Below are 16,202 nucleotides of genomic sequence, written 5' to 3'. Positions count from 1 at the left end.
GAGATAAATGTAATGAGTGGCACTTCAATCACATTGAAATTTCAAGTTCACTTACGTTGAAAATCGTCTTGGATTAGAGACAGAACTTGATGGCAACCCACTGTTACTCACAAACATTTGCAAAGATGGCGAAAAGCACTGCTAGAAAAAATAATTGAATATTAGAATAGTTCTTATACTCCAGTTTTCAAAGGATTCTTTTGACATAGATTTTTATTCAAGATACTGTATACTTTAAAAGTGAGGTGATTTGTGGACAAAAATGTTTTAGGCAGTAAACTGCTCAGTGTATATAAAAAGACAGTTAATACATCATCAATGATCCTACCTTTCCAGATCCTCTGGTGGGTGAAGGTGCTGGGGAAACTGGAGTGAAGTCAATTCTCTTAGGAGAATATAATTTCTCCGGCTTGTCAAAATCACTATCACTCTGTAAACAGAAAGTGTCGTTTACTCATAATTATTCAGCACAAGGTAGCTCTTACTTCCACAACACACCTAAATTTTATGAGCAGAAATGTGTCTACTTTAATATTCTGCTGGAAAAGCAGAGATCAAAAACAAGAATCAATTTGGAAGCAGACAGGAAGGAAACATACGAAATAGTTAACAAAGCCAGGGAACAACACAAAGATTTCTAGAAAATGAAAAATAAGCAAACAGGGGAAAACTTTACCAGGCTCAAGCTTTCATCCCATGATTGGCTTATTTGCATTGCTGCTTGCACTTCCCTAAATAAGCAAAAGGAAAGGCCATCAGTGTTTACAAACAAGACATATGAGGCTAAAGTCTTGGTCTCGCAAAGCACTAACCTTTCATGCGCAGTTTCTCTATTCATTATATCCAGGCCTTCTTCCTATAAGGACAAACATAGGTGCTAACATCATTTTTCACCACATGGTTTGCTATTCCAAATAAAATTAAAAGACTTCTCTACCTTTATTGGCATAATCACAGGTGAGCAGAACATTCTAAGAATGTCAACAACGCCACATCTGTATTTTATCTGCATTCTCCCAAGAACTTTAATCTATATCCAACCTAACCAGAGTTGCATTGTGACTCTTTCTAATATTTAAACCTTCAAAATCAAAATAAAACTGTAAAATCCAAAAATTTCGGATCTGAGCTAGTAAGTAAAATTTACCCTTTTGATTTGATGCAGTCTGCTACTAGGGATACGATTAGTTGAAGATGACAGCAACTGGAAAGAAAAAGTAAACATTTACTATTTTCTGAGTCACAAAGCAGCAGTCTGCTATCAGTTCTGGTGTATGACCGCTTCCTAAATAATTTTTCATATTCTTCTTAGAAATTTAGCGCTTTAAATCCCTGAACATTAATGCATTAGAGGCAGTACATTCAGTCTTTAGAAAGTACACCAGGTGTCCAACCTCAAAGCACCATCTGTCGCTAGACAGCACTGACTTTAGCACTTTTCCCAAATGAATGCAGAGCTGTGTAAATCTGGGGGAAAGACTCTGGACCTTGGAAATATCCATTACCCCACTTACCTAAAATAAGGAACTAGATGAGAACAGAAAGAAAAAACACTAGCGTGATGAATTTTATTACCAATGCACCCAACAGAAGACAGGCTAACAAGCCCAGTGTAATATTTTGTCTGTGACTTATATTCTTCAAAATACTTTAAAATTGAAATGAGATTTATGAACTCTTGAGATTTGATCACAAATACTATCACAATGCAAGCTGTAACTGTTGCTTTCCCTTACATCATCCTTTTCTGAACAACACAAAACTGAAATAATTTGGTGGCCAAATTTCTAATCCTTCAAAAAAAAATCACAATCTTGACACAAAATGTAAGACGGAATTCATAATCAACAGATCTTAAAGGGTTTTAATTGTCATAACATAAACAAGTACTGCATGTAAGCTCTACTATTATAAAACCAAATAAGATACTTATCCTGTTTAAGAGGTCCTATGCTATTAAAACTTTATAAATACTAATGTAGCAAGCAGTATATGTTTATTTATTTAGTAATGGTGGTAGTGGTATTGGGGATTGAACCCAGGGCCTTTGTACTGAGCTACATCTTCAGCCCTTTTTATTTTTTCTTTTGAAACAGGGTTTGCTAAGCCCCTCAGGCTGGGCTCAAACTTGCAATCCTCCTGCCTCAGCCTCCTAGAGTACTTGGAGCACAGGTGTATGCTTCCACACCTAGCTTAACATTTTTTTTAGGCAAAAGCTAAATCAGGTAAAATTTTTAAAAAACTGTCCACTGAAACATAATTTTACTTCAAAAAGTATCCCTCCACTATCCATCCCTTTCTTTTGCTTTTTTTTCTTCTTCTAGGTTTTGAAAAGACAAAAACTTTACAAGGAAAATCCTTTTCAAGTTGTTTTCCATTAGGAAAGCAATATGTATTTACTGGTGAACATTTTTTTTTTTTGGTACCGGGGATCGAACAACCTTGCACTTGGGAGGCAGGCAGCCGAACCACTGAGCTAAATCCCCAGCCCCTGAACTCTTCATGAGGCTAAACACTAAGCTACCAAACAAGCAGAAAGGGTAGGGAGCCTTTCTAATAGACTGACAGGGAAGCACGAACACATGTGTCAGTCAGCGAACCAAAGAAACCCAAAAGGCAGTGAAACTAGGAAAGCCGAAGTGAAGATGGCTACAAACTTGATTGTGGAGAAAGTCAGAAATGTACATGTTGTGCTTACATAATATACAACTTGTCAATTTTAGACAAAACTAGACAAGTGACCCAGAAAGAGGGACAGAGAACAGCAAAGCTGTGTCTAGAACCAGAAATGAGAATGATGTATCAGCTGAAAAAAAAAGCCAAGAGCTTCAAGGAAGTGTTGCTAATGGTGTTAAGTAAAGCTGAGCTTCAAATAAGGAATGAGCCCTTTGACATTAGCAATTAAGTGGACATGAGTGACGTTTTCAAAGGCAGTTTTTTAATAGTATTTAATTGGCGCTAAATTAGGAGACAAAGACTGAGAGTCAGTTGAGTGTTGATTGTGCTCTGGCAAAGCTTGGGGAAAGGAAGGAAAGGGAAGGAGAAACCTATGAAACAGAAAACAGTTTATTTTCCTTGGAATGGGTGAGTCGGGAGAAGAAGGTGGGAGGGAAAGCGCCAGAGAGAAAGACTGAAGCTACAGAGGAGATAATAGCCGAGCGAAGTGACAGGACAGTCAGAGATGTGTGAACCATCAGGGAGTAGTGCCATGTGTGAAGGCGAAGGCATTTTAAGAAGAAGAAAGCTGCCGTTTATACAAGACAAGTGTCTATCTTCTCTGCAAAATGAGAAGGGTCCTGGGCTGGAAGTGAAACATGGTGAGACAGGAAACTGGCAGGGTCTAAATCAAAAAACAGTGACTCAGAATATGGCTTTGGAGAACATCCCGGAACGAGTGGTACCTTAAACCCCACTTTCCCCCAAAGAATTCACCTTCTTTGCCCTCAAATACCAGTTCTTTTGATTTCTCTAGTACTAATCAAGGCAACTCCCTTCCCCTGGTCACCAAGAAACACAATTTCAATCACTTCAGAGTCCTCCTTCTCCCTACACTAACATCTAACTAGCTGGCAAATAATGAAGATCCTATTTCTGCCTGTCTCTCACCTTCCCCTCTTTTCCATTATGTTTGCAAACACTTGACTCTTAGCAGGTTACTATAAAACACAGATAAGAACATTATGATTTAGAGTGCAATGTAACATCATATAGGCAGTGTCATTATTATCATTAGAGTGGAAACCTGGGTAAAGGAGATACAAGGATTAAACTTGGTTTCAAAGGACCGGAAAGCTAGAAAGACAATAGGATGGGGGTGAAGGGTAGCACAAGGATCAACCAAGAGCAGTGAATCACCAAAGCCCCTTCAGAAAATGAGGTATTTGTGAGCAGCCGCTGCCAAAGGTGTTTGTTAGGGAGTAATGAGATGAACCTAGACCAGAGCTGGTAAGAATCTTCACGTTTTACAAAAAAGGTAACTGAAGTGTAGAGAGGAAAATTCATTTTTTCCTTTTTTGCTATGCTACTCTTATCAGGATCACAGTTGTATAAAATGTAAAAACACCTTTCACATAGCCAGCAAAAATAAGTGGTTGCATTTTCCAGTATGCCCCAGGAAGGAGGTGAAGCAAAGCAAATCTCTAGATAGCTAACATTTCCCCCTTCAAGTATTTTTAGTCACTTCAGCTGGAAATCTTTTTAAAATGTGTTATATTTTCCCTTCTCAAACAGATTATACCAAACAGAATGGCACTGGAAGATCTCTATTCTACCACTTATTATTGTGTGATTCTGAGCAAATCACTTATGTTGTCTGAGTCAGCTGGTCCTGCTTTTAAATGGGAAAAATACTTATTGCCCTGCTTACTTCATAGAGGTTGTTATAAAAATTAAACCTGTGACAGTAAGTACTTTGTACCATGTAAAATATCATTCAAGTGTAGGTATTACTGGAATTTAAGAAAAGGTTAATCCTTAAGAACATTATTATATGGCCCTACACTAGTGACACGCTCAGGGACTACCAATAGGTTCTTAGCTACAAACTAATTTTTTAAAAACCTTTTTCAGTTTTACCCTCTCCTCCTTTGCTAGCAGCTATCAGTATACCTTTAAGCCAAGTGTACCTCATCTGATTTGCTATTTCTCAAATACTACTTGGTTGGGAGCTTATTACAATTATGCACAAATTTTAGATGATTCAGAGGTCAGAGAGGCACTCCTATAAATAAAATGATGAACATTTGTGTATAGACTATGGAAATCCAGTCCAGCCATTTAGAGGTCCGTGTGCTTACACCTCAGATGTCTTCCCGAGCACTGTAGCTGCTGGATGAGAGAGTTCTGCATGTGAAGTGCTACTATATAAAAATCTTCCTAATTTTTTCTATAGCAACCATCTAATAATGTGATCTGCAACATCTCTATCAACCACAGTCACAATCAGCAACTCTTCTGAGAACAGAAATACAAACATTTTACAGTTTTTAGAAAATCATCCTCATCTGACACATGAATTTCAGAAATAAACATTCTTCCACTGTATTCTAGGACAAGTAAAAACTACTATCTGTAGGTATAGTTAGAAATTAAGTCTCTTGATTTACCTCCCAAGCACGATAAAAGTAGTGATAAATAACAATCAACAATTTTTTAAAATACCAAATCCTACAGCAAAGAAAAATAAAATTTTTACAGTCTCCTTTTGTAACAAAAGCTGAATGGCCACAGCAAAAGTAGTACACAAGGCAGATAATATCTTTTATTTTTAAAACAATCGTGCATAGCACATGATTTCCAAGGAGACTGTGTTTCGAAGTATTTTCTCTGATCCAAATCACTTCAGACACTTTGCTACTTACCAGACTGTGAGTGTTCATAATTGTTGTACTGTTCCTCCGAGTTTTAAATGTGTAAGGTTGAAAAACCTGTGAAAGGTCACTGCAAAGTAAAAATAAAATGATTAATGTCTTCTAAAGACAGATATCTTTCAGCTGTATTAGCCTCAATTCTGTACTTAACAATGAAATCTTCGAAGTCTCTCAGTTCCCGACAAAGAAGCCCCTCACTGTCCTCTCGTCCTCTGCGGGGAACTGTCCACTGAAGGCATTTGCCAAGAACTGATCTCAGCCATTGGGGGGCGGTTCCTACAGGCGTGGGGCGGAGCCTCAGACGGGTTCAATCCAGCTGGTTCCAGTCAAACCCACGCCCCCAACGGAGCCATTTCTCTCTCCCTCATAGACCCACAATTATGGCATTCTGCGTGTGCCTTCCTTCACCCATTGTAGGGGAGAAGCCAGCCAATTAGCACATCTCAGAAGACCACTGGAAAAACGCGCTGTACCTCTGAAAGCTGCTTAAGTGAATAAACTTACCTCATGTTTTGTCTTCCCTGCCCAGGTTGTCACTTGTGCCAGGAACACCCTCATACTGTCATCTCTCAAGGTCCTTTCCTTCCATACTCACCTCAAACACCATGCCCTGCACGAAGGCACTGCACAAACCTCTACTCACTCCACAGAACTAATGCTACCATCCCCTCCTTTAAACCCGAAGAACACACGGGGAGATGGCACATTTCTTGAGACATATTTTTTTAAGAGAGGGTCTCAGCATACAGCCCAAGCTGCTCTTGAACCCTGGGGAGCTCAAACCCTCACCACCACGCCCAGCTAAAAAATACTTTAATGGTGCTGGGGATCAAACCCAGGGCTTTACACATCTCAAGCTCACTCTACCACTAAACTACATTCACAGCTCTGCTTTCTTGGTTTTGTTTTTCTATAGTACTGGGGATGAACCCAAGGCCTCACATATGCTAAGAATGGGTTCTACCACTGAGCTATACCCTCAGCCCCTACTTTACCTTTTATTAAAGAAAAAGTATTCCCCAGCCAGGCATGGTGGTGTATGCCTGTAATCCCAGCCCTCTGGAGACTGAGACAGGAGGATCACCTTGAATTCGAGGCCAGCCTGGGCTACATAGTGAGTTCAAGGCTGGCCTGAACTATAGAGCAAGACCTTGTTTCAAAAAAAAGCCACCCCCCCAAAAAAGAAAAAGTATTTCCCAGCACAGGAAAATAAAAAGAACAAAACAGTGTGCATGTGTCTTAAACCTCTTGGTACAGAGATGCTTTATTCATCTTTATATAATATCCCCGCAGTGCCTAGTAAAGGCTGTGTCTACGATTACAACAGTTCAAGAAGTTCAGTGGCTCAGTGCTTGCCCAGCACGCACAAGGCCTAGGGTTCCATTTCCAACACTGAAAACAAAAGAGCTGAAGGATTTTCCGAATGCGATTGGATTGGGCTCCAAGGGACCACTGAGATTGCATATTTCAGTTCCCCTAATTTTTACATGAGAAAACAGATTCAGAAAGGTTAAATGACTCATTCATGAGCACAGCTAGTTAGTGAAAATTGGGATAAGGCTAAGGTCTCTTCGTGCCTCTTCTGTCATATCATAGTACCTGTCAAATAATTACTTAAATTGTGATTCACAAAACAGTATGTTTTTTTTTAATAATTATCTAAATGCAGGTCAGTAGGACCATCCAAGTCCCTAGCAACCGCTTGCTTAACAGATTGTAAAAGACAGAAGGGGGGAGGGGAGGAGGGAGAGGTAGAGAGGAAGAGAGGGAGGGAGGGATGGAGAGAGAGGGAGAGAGGGAGAGAGAGGGAGAGAGGGAGAGAGGGAGAGAGAGCGAGAGAGAGCTCGCAATTTGTTCTTAATGTATATTAAAAAAAATGCAAAGCCAAGAATAGCATCAGAAAAAAAAAGTCACTCCATCACTCCTCAGTTCCAAAATTATATTTAATGAAAAAAAGGTAAACCTGTTTTGTCACCAAAATACAGATGTTATAATCAGTTCAAGAGACACAAATTATCTTTCTATGCCTTCACTGTGCTTGATTAATATAGTTCTGGCTAATTGTACTCCCACCTCATTTTATGGACTAATGCCATTTTTGAAGGGTTCTCACAAGTTGGTTCTCTACCTAAGATGAATTGTCTATTTATAAAAGTAAAATGTAATGGCTTAGTAGGTTAGCCGACCTAACTTTTTCACTATTGCAAGATTCTACTTTTAAATAGACTCTCTGGTGTCTTATTCACATGAAAACACGAGACTCTGCCACTGAAATTAAAGGGTCGATTCTTTCCATTGTTGTCTCAAACCTGTGTTTCCACTAACCTAAGCTACAAGCCATCTTTCTTTTTTATTCACTGAAATACACTTCTGGCAGCTTTAGAATCTAAAAACATTTGGGCAAATCCAAATCACTTAATGTGACATGAACACACCGTTCAATTACAAGTTATTAAATAAATTGTGATGTATTAAAGCAAACCTCTGCTAATGCCAGGGTTCTAAACTCAGATTGGAAATAGCAGCTCTTACAGACAAGTGTCAAGTTGCAAGCCTAGTTCCAGGGGCTTCAGTCTGACATTCCCTGGTGTAAACTGGCTAGGGCAAGCAACCTGTCAGAAGAGCCAGAAGCTTTCCGCAGTTCCTTTTAGAGTGGGACAACATAGTCCCCAGGTGTGGGGGGTGGCGTTTCCCCGATATGGACCAGAGTTTGAGGTCAAACTTTCGCTCCCCACTGGGACCCAAGTCATTGTCAAGCATACAAGTCTCCAACCCTTCGGTTTGGAGAGCTCAAACCCACACCTAAAAGAAAGACTGCCTGCAAAGGGTCCAGAAGCATCCTCCCCACTCCTGCTCACCTGAGCCCGTGGATCAGGGGAGCGCTGTTGGACCTCCTCAGGGTTCTCCCACGAGATATGCCAGGCTCAAAGTCCAGATCCATTTTCTCCTGAGCCATGTCAGAGACTTGCAGGCAGGCACAGCGGGCAGTACTCAGCTCCTGGTGCTTAGCTATGGGCTCGCAAGACTCACTGCAGGACTGAGCTTCTGGGGACTGGCAGCTGGGGGCGGGGGCTAAGGGGCGGAGGCTTAGGGGCGGAGAAAATAGAGGAGGGAGGAGGAGGGAAGGAGGAAGCTGATGAGGGAGGACCGCGGTGAGAAAGGGGAGAAGGGTGGAGGTTGTGTTGGAAGGCGACAGGATGAAGAAGGGGGACGGAGGAAAGAAGGGCGGCGGGAAGGCAAGCGCAGGGAAGAGGGAAAAGAGGAAGAGGGATGGAAGGAGGATAGATGGAAAGGCAGGGCAGAGGTAAGAGCGGGCAGAAGCGGGAAAGGAGGAAAGACGGGAGGAAAATAGCACAGGACGGGAAGGAAGGAGGAGGAGGTATGGGGAAGAGAAGAGAGGAAGGCCAGCGGGAGAAAAGAAGGGGAGGAAACTAGGCAATGGCAGAACTCATGCCGCTCTCTTTCTCGCCGCGGGCCACTGGCCGGGACCGGCTATAGATGCCGTGGCTGCCTGGGCAGCGTTAGCAACCAGGACCCGACAGTCGGGCAGGGCCTGGCTGAGAGGTCTCGGCAGATCGAGCTCCCCATGGTCGGGGACTTTGTCCAGCCTCCCATGCTCCGGGATCCGGTCCAGAGACTCCTCAGCCCGGGGATCGGGGCTACTCCCGACCCTGGCCCCTCCCGCCTCGAGGACTGGAGGAAAGATTCCTCCCCTCGGCCACCACCGCGGTGCCTTCTCTTCCTCTCAGGTTCTGATGGCCCGGGGAACCCTAAGGGCCAAGATCAATATCTATAACCTGCCACCTCTATAACCTCCCACGCTTCGCTTCGGAAGCCGGAGCCTCCGTGGGGCCAGTTCTTCCGCGTCCGGGCACCCATTAAGTCCTGCGCATGCGTCGAGCGGCCGCTCCGATGAGGGCCTGAGGGTACAGAGCATGCGCGGAAGCCCCGCCCCCCCCCCTCCAGCCCCTCAAAGGGAAGGAGCGTTTCCGGGAGCCGGTGCCTTCTTCTATGGCATTGGCCCGGGAATCCTGGCGCCCAATTTCAAAAAGAGCCAATAGTTTGGAGACTCTGAAGCATCATATTCAGGATTTTGAGCCAATATTCAAGGGCAACAGGAACATGGGATTTCCAAGTTTATTCTTAGCTTGTACACTCCAATCTTTATGATCCCCACTCATTTCTTTTCTTTTTTTTTTTTTTTTTTGGTACCGGGGATCGAACTCGGGTCCTTGCGCTTGCGCAGCAGGCAGCGAAACCACTGAGCTAAATCCCCAGCCCCTCCCCACTCATTTCTTAAATTCCTCGATTTTGTTGGGTTTTGGACGGGCTGATTTCTTTTTCAAACATCCATTTAGACACACTAATTATATATATTATATGTAATATGTAATATATGTAATATGTAATATATAATATGTCATATATATATTCCTAGAGCTTACAGAGAACCTAACTAATCATGACCTGGGGAGTGTGAGATTGAATTCATTTATTTATTTAACAAACACCTACATAGCACTTACTATGTATCAGGCAGTATTCTAACAGATGTAGAAGTATTAACTCATTTAATGATCACCAGTTGAGTTGCCCTTTAAAGCACTTTCGGTTAATTTCCTTTTTTTCAATTTTTTTTTCAATTTTTTTTTTTTTTTGCAGTACTGGGGATGGAACTCAGGACCTTGCACTTGCTAGGCAGGCGCGGTGCCACTGAGCTACATCCCTGGCCCTTGGATAATTTCCTTTAATCTACTAGCTAGATTAGAAAAAGCAAACTGAGCAATTTATGTATTTTTATCTCAAGGTCTCAGCACACAGCTTGCTCAAAAAGTCATAATAAATGTCTTTGTTCACAATAGCTACTAAACAACCATTTGTTGATCACATGCACAGTCCTTATCTTTGAGAAGTCAAACCGTTTATTGAATTCTGAACTTGCAGGAGCTTAGTTTAGAAGCTCAAGGATATGTGAGAAGAAGGATGCTTCTTTGGCCATTATTTCCAGGTTTGATTCACATTGTTCTTGTATACCTGGTCTTACCTAGTTTTCTTTACCCTTCATGTAAATCTTTTGGGAAGTTGGGGGTGTTTGTGGCCTGGGGTTCAACTTATATTTGACGCTCTTGTGATAACTAAAGCCTGAAATGTAACTTTAAAGTTTCCAAGTCAACTGGTAAAATAAAGACTTGATTGTGACATGTTTGTGAGACGCTTTTTACAGGTAAAGAGGCCTTGGGCAGATGGCACAGACTGGGACATACAAAGAAAGCAGTAGCATGTTGTAAGGTATAGATTCAAACATATCAGTGGCCTGTTGCTATGGAACAGGAAGCGCTGATCACGAAATACAGCCAGGTTGGTACAATAACGTGTAGGCAGAAATGGAGAGAAGTAAAAGTAATGTCTTTATATGTTGTGTTTGCCATGTAACCTACAGAATTTCTTTTTGGTTTTGTAGTACTTGTTCCTTTTGATATTCCAACCTGTGTATGTACTATGAATCCTGTTTAGAATTTTAGGTTTCTGACATGTAGCTGCTCTCTAGACGAAGAAAAGTACCTCTCTTTGGTAATAGCTGAAACCACATTGCCATCATATATATAGTTTTACAATACTGTACTGCCCCATTTTCTAGAAACATTGTCCCTTAGTTGTTCTTCCCTTGTTGTTGTATTATAGCTCCTGTATTTTCTTCATGTTATTTATACATTGTTTTCTAAAAAATTAGATTTCTGTAATATTTAAGCATATGAAATTTTGTCTATTTATTCAATATATATTCATTAAACCTTTCTGCCTGCCAAGAAGATTAATAAACTCTGTGAATAGTAAAACAAACCGTAGAATGGAGGTAAGAACCACTTGTTTACTGATGTACTGCAGTATGTTATTGAGACAGTTTGTTGTTATGTTATTGAAACAGTTTAGTTTTGACCTTCTGTTCTCTCTTTACTGACTTGCGTTCACACTACTTTACTCAGTTTTAAACACCACCTTTTGTAAAATTTTCAGGTACTCTAAGAATTTTAACAGTGACTTTCAAATCTTGGTACTAGCCTGGATTCTGCTGCTACCTATGTACCATTAATCTCTGTGGAATTTTATGAACTGTAAAATGGAAATGATTTATTCCCTTCCCAAGACAGCTGGGAAGGACAGGTTTCTATTCATTCTTACAATAATAAATATGTATCCAGAGCTTATGAGTACAGAAATAGTATACAGGGAAACACTCAGAGGCACCTCATCTGTCTTTTCACTCACTATACTGAAGAACAGAGGAATCTTGGCTTTGCCACTTAGTAGTTGTAATTTGAGTTACCCCCTGGGCATTGGTTCCCTCCTTTGAAAAATGAGCATTGTGGTGCTGCCTACCTCACAGAATTATTGCAAGCATTCAATGCAATCACATATTTAAAATGATTAGGACAGTACCAGGCACATAAGTGCCCAATAAATAGTAGCTATTATTAACCTATCATACATCAGGAATGGAGACTCAAAATCATATACTCATGTCTGGGATTTAGGTAATCTAATTCTGCCTAATACAATCAAGCTTTTCTTATTCTATTCCCAGGGTATATGAAAAATAAATGATTATGATCATACATATCATAACTTGTCACGAATTGTCTCCAGACAATCCCATTATTTTAAGCTCACCACTGACTGAGCAGAGTTGATGATTGAACCATTTGAGATAAGTATGTGAAAACGTCTATAAAAGTGAAAAGTGCTATAGCAATGTTAATAACTCCCATTTCACTAGGTACAGTTACCTTCTCTGCCATTTCTCTGTCTGGTTCCTAAAATATTTGGTTTTACAATATTTAACATAGGGTTATCATTTCAGTACTCAGTGTGGCTTGCTAAGCAATGGTGAAAAATTCTAAGACAGTAGTTCTTTAAATGTTGCCAGGGATTTAGCTCAGTTGCTCCGCGCCTGCCTTGAAAGCACAAGGACCTGAGTTCGATCCCTGATACCTGGAAAAAAAAAAAGAAAGAAAAAAATGTGATGAGTCATGACAGTACTATTAAAATGTGCTTAAGCTCTAATGCTGCCTGAGAGAGAAATACTGATTTGGTTGATTCTCAGATATTTAAGCAAGTACCTCTCATTACTTTAACTGCCATCTTTGTGAATTAGCTTTATTCCTTAGATTAAAAACTATGAAGAGCCACATTTTATCCAAAGTAAAATACATACTGTATGATTATGGTAAAAAAAAAAAAAAAAGAAACCTCAATGAAAACAATTTTCACATTTCATTCAATTGGGTAAGCACCTTACCAAGAGCCTGAGCACTTAGTGGTGGTATTTTTCCCCGGACATTAGGGGTTTGTTGTTGTTTTTAATTACAAAGGTGTAGTGTGTTTGCTGTCACAGGATGGGAAAATGTGTTAGGGAGGTTAACAAGCTTGTTGGCCTCAGTCATAAGGGGCTGATGAGCTAGACAACACTGAGAAAACTGAGTATTAGACACAGGGCAGAGAGGATGGTGCTCCCATACAACTCTCTCTCCGTCCCACCCCCCCCCTTCCTAAATAATAGCCGAGAATGCCATGCCAAGGTTAGCATAGGAAGAGATGAATGACCAGCCGAGTCTGCACTAGGAGGAGAGAAGAGAGGGACAGACTGGCTAGGCAAAGGTGGCTTCTGACTGTGCGTGCACCCCTGGCGAGGCTGGCAAAGGCTCCTGAGATGACGCTGATTGCCTGCATAGTAAGCCTGGGGCACCTGGCAGGATACAGAGCGCGTGCGCAGAGGGCCTGGGCCCAATGAATTCTAATAGGCGTCAAGCTCTAGTTTTGTTTTGGCTGGAAAGGCTTACCAGGGGTGGCTATGGTTTAGATAGTTAAAGAATGCTGGGTACAGTGCACATGCCTGCAATCCTAGCTCTGGGGAGGCTGAGACAGGAAGATTGCCACGAGTTCGAGGCCAGCCTGGACTACACAGTGAGTTGAAGATTAGGCTGAACTATATAGCGAGACTCTGTCTAAAAAATAAAAAAAAAAGTGAAAGGTGAATTTGCGGCAGTGACTGATATGGATTTCTCATTTGTATTTTAGTTGTGCAGGCCCCCAGAGCATCATGAAGATAGGAGGTTTGGAACTAGATCTGCCCAACTTTGTGCCCATTGGTATTAGGGTACCAGGGTATAAAGGTGAGCACTTCTACTCATCTAAGAGCTTTCTCCTCTCTTCTCTTTTTTCATTTGCCTCTCCCCTTACGTTATCTCCCCACCAAGACTTCTTGCCTTTATGTGCTCATCCTCGACACAGACATGGCACGAAAGAAGATGGAAGTGGACTTGGAGCTGCTGCTGAATTCCACCACCACAGATGGCAGCAACTCAAGAGGACTCAACAGCATCCCTTTGAGCAGTGGATTTGGGTGAGCAGAGTTGAGATACAGGAGGAGGCAAGTGGGCTGGGGGAAGGTGTTTGGATAGTATTTCCATCCTTTTATTTATCGAGATTTTGCAGGTATTGCCCGTGTTCCTGGTATGCGGAGATCCTACCCTCAGCCTGGTGGAGACAGGGCATGAGACAGGCTGATCCAAGGGAGAACTCATATTCCGCCCCAGGCTGATCCTGCACGTCCTCTAGCAGTCCACCTAGACCCGGAAGCAGCCAAACCAATTGGTGTAGAGAGTGATTTCTTTCTAATTTCACCCCATCTCTTACTCCTTTGAAGAAAATGATTGTGCCCTCCACTCTGCCTCTAGCTTTTGTCAGGAGCAATTTTGCACCCTCGAGATGAAAATGTTTGTCAATCAAATAGTGGACCTTTTTATATTTGTTTTTACTTGAACAAAAAGTTTAGGTACCACGGAAACTTGATTTCCTAAATTATGGGCTCACGGTGGGTAATAGTTTTGCCTTAGGAGGAAGAAAATTGGTTCTTGGTGACTTTTGAAAAAAGTTTACTCTTTCTATATATAAAGCACAGATACACATGTGGTACATAAACAGGCAGTGTACCGCTGGCGTTAAAATTTGGTAAGTGGCAAGTGATGAGGGGAAAAATTGTCTGAAAAAGGCTCTGTAGAAGTCCGATAAAGCAAAAAAAAAAAATTTAGAAGTTCTGCAGTAAATGAGAGTTAACTATTTCTTGCACATAACAGAAGGTCTGGCACTATTAACGCTCATTATTTCTCCAAGTTTTGTTGGGTTTTTTTGGTACCGGGGATTAAACTCAGGTCCTTGCACTTGCGAGGCAGGCGGCGGAACCACTGAGCTCAATCCCCATCCCTTCTCAAAGTTTTAAAATGAAATTCTGGGGCTTGGGATGCGGTTTAGGGTTAGAACACTTGCTTACCGTGTGCTGCCATGGGTTAGATCCCCATCGCCACACACACAAACACAAAACAGATCTTAGCGCTCACATCCAAGTTTCAGAAGGGTTTCTAGATGTTATAAAAAGCCTGAAAAATGCATTTACTACATGTTACTTACTTTGCTTCTCACCTGCTATGGTATTATATCCATTGATAGTTGTAATGTACATATCATAGACTGTCAGAGAGCAAATCAATCCCCTTTGTTTTACGTATTAAGAAACTGAGCCTCTCCACCAAATCTACAAAATGACATAATGACAGAGCTAGTTCTAGGAACCAGTGTCTCCTGGCTCCTAAAATCTAGTGTTCTGTCCACTACTGATAAATATCTAAGCTGATTAAACAAATGCAGCTTTCAAGTCATTTGAGGCATGAAAGAATATATTGTCACAAAATGTAAAGGAAACTAAAATTGACCAGAAAAAGAATACATTACCTTTTAAAAATAGGCAGATGGAAAAATAAAGGCAGCAGGCATGTTGTGTGGAGAACAGTCACATTTTATAGACTCAGGATTTTGCTCTAATCCTGCTATGGGAATAAAAGGATTGATATGAGACCCAGCCTGCTGGTAGAAGAGAGAAATAAAGTTTTCTTCCCTTGTTTTTTTGGGAGTCTGGGGATCACTGAACCCTAGGGCCTTAGCACATGCTGGGAACGTGCTCTACCGCTCAGCCACACCCAAGCTTGTGGATATTGGTTTTATTGGGAAGGCTTTCTGAAAAGAAACAGGTTGCAGAGAGATAATGGAGGTTATATGCTTGCAGAAATACATGAATCCTGTTTAATGTATTAAACACTCCAGGGAGGGAATGCTTTAGACCCACTTCTCTAATCCTCAAAGTCCTTGAAGCAAAGAGAGAGCTCAGTTATGCTTTCATACGTTGGTTTGTTGTATAATAGATTTGAAGTTTTTAAAAAATCATATTACAGTATATAGAGTTGCATTTAATAGCTTACAATCCCGATGCATTAAATTCATTTGTACAGAAAGGTGACGCTTAATAGGATACTTATCTGGTAGGAGCTGAAGATATAGAGACTGCAAAGTAGACCAACTCCAGAGGCTCTGTTCTATAAGAACAAGGTAAGAAGTAACATAGGAATTGTGTATATAGCATGCCTGAGATCAGGAAACTTTCCCAACTGATCTGAGGTCATATTTTGTGCTGTTGTAGTGAGCTTGGGGTGTGTTCAAAGAAATTATTCTGAAGCAAAAAAAATTAAAATATGGGCTTGGATTACACTGAGCCTTAGATGAATTCATTTTCACCTCAATTCTTTACAGTTACCAATGTACACTGCCTGTTTTTCTCACTTTCCCTTACTTAGGCCTCTAGTACTTGGTGTCTTGCCTCTTTCTAAATTATACCAAATATGAAAGTATTCTGTCTGTATCTTGCTAAATATTGTTGTACCTCTTTCAAGTAATTTTCTAATTTTTCTTGATGTTTCAATAAACTTGCAAATGTCAAACGTTTTG

At 41.1% G+C, this 16,202-nt stretch overlaps 1 protein-coding gene and 1 long non-coding RNA gene across 28 annotated transcripts in view; one reads left to right on the top strand and one right to left on the bottom strand.

Moving 5' to 3' along the window:
• Pabir2 (PABIR family member 2) overlaps positions 1 to 9,289 on the bottom strand; it is a 23,029-nt gene extending 13,740 nt beyond the window's left edge. For 7 of the 27 annotated variants that reach the window (XR_002387898.2, XR_002387900.2, XR_002387899.2 and 4 more), the window contains exons 1-7: positions 8,228 to 9,289; positions 5,361 to 5,439; positions 1,148 to 1,204; positions 813 to 856; positions 677 to 731; positions 329 to 430; positions 56 to 141 (exon numbers count right to left, since the gene is read on the bottom strand). Coding sequence is in view for 23 of the 27 variants with exons in the window: in XM_087199861.1 (XP_087055987.1) it covers positions 56 to 141; positions 329 to 430; positions 677 to 731; positions 813 to 856; positions 1,148 to 1,204; positions 5,361 to 5,439; positions 8,228 to 8,325 (521 nt within the window). In the remaining 4 variants the exon portion in view is untranslated. Of the gene's footprint in view, positions 1 to 55; positions 142 to 328; positions 431 to 676; positions 732 to 812; positions 857 to 1,147; positions 1,205 to 5,360; positions 5,440 to 5,520; positions 7,257 to 8,227 lie in introns of those variants that run through there. The other 20 variants (XR_002387901.2, XM_004860089.4, XM_021240558.2 and 17 more) reach the window with 13 other exon arrangements.
• Positions 8,490 to 16,202, top strand: LOC110344931 (uncharacterized). The gene is made up of 4 exons (XR_015446835.1): positions 8,490 to 8,521; positions 13,446 to 13,540; positions 13,659 to 13,770; positions 13,863 to 16,202. It is a non-coding gene; the product is annotated as an uncharacterized LOC110344931 (long non-coding RNA).

The sequence above is a fragment of the Heterocephalus glaber genome, unplaced genomic scaffold (genome assembly GCF_053883595.1).
Source record: "Heterocephalus glaber isolate CG9 unplaced genomic scaffold, H.glaber_assembly_v1.0 deba00001729, whole genome shotgun sequence".
NCBI lineage: Eukaryota > Metazoa > Chordata > Mammalia > Rodentia > Bathyergidae > Heterocephalus > Heterocephalus glaber.
The sequence above is the reverse complement of the archived record's forward strand: the minus strand, read 5'-3'. Positions and strand labels throughout refer to the sequence as shown.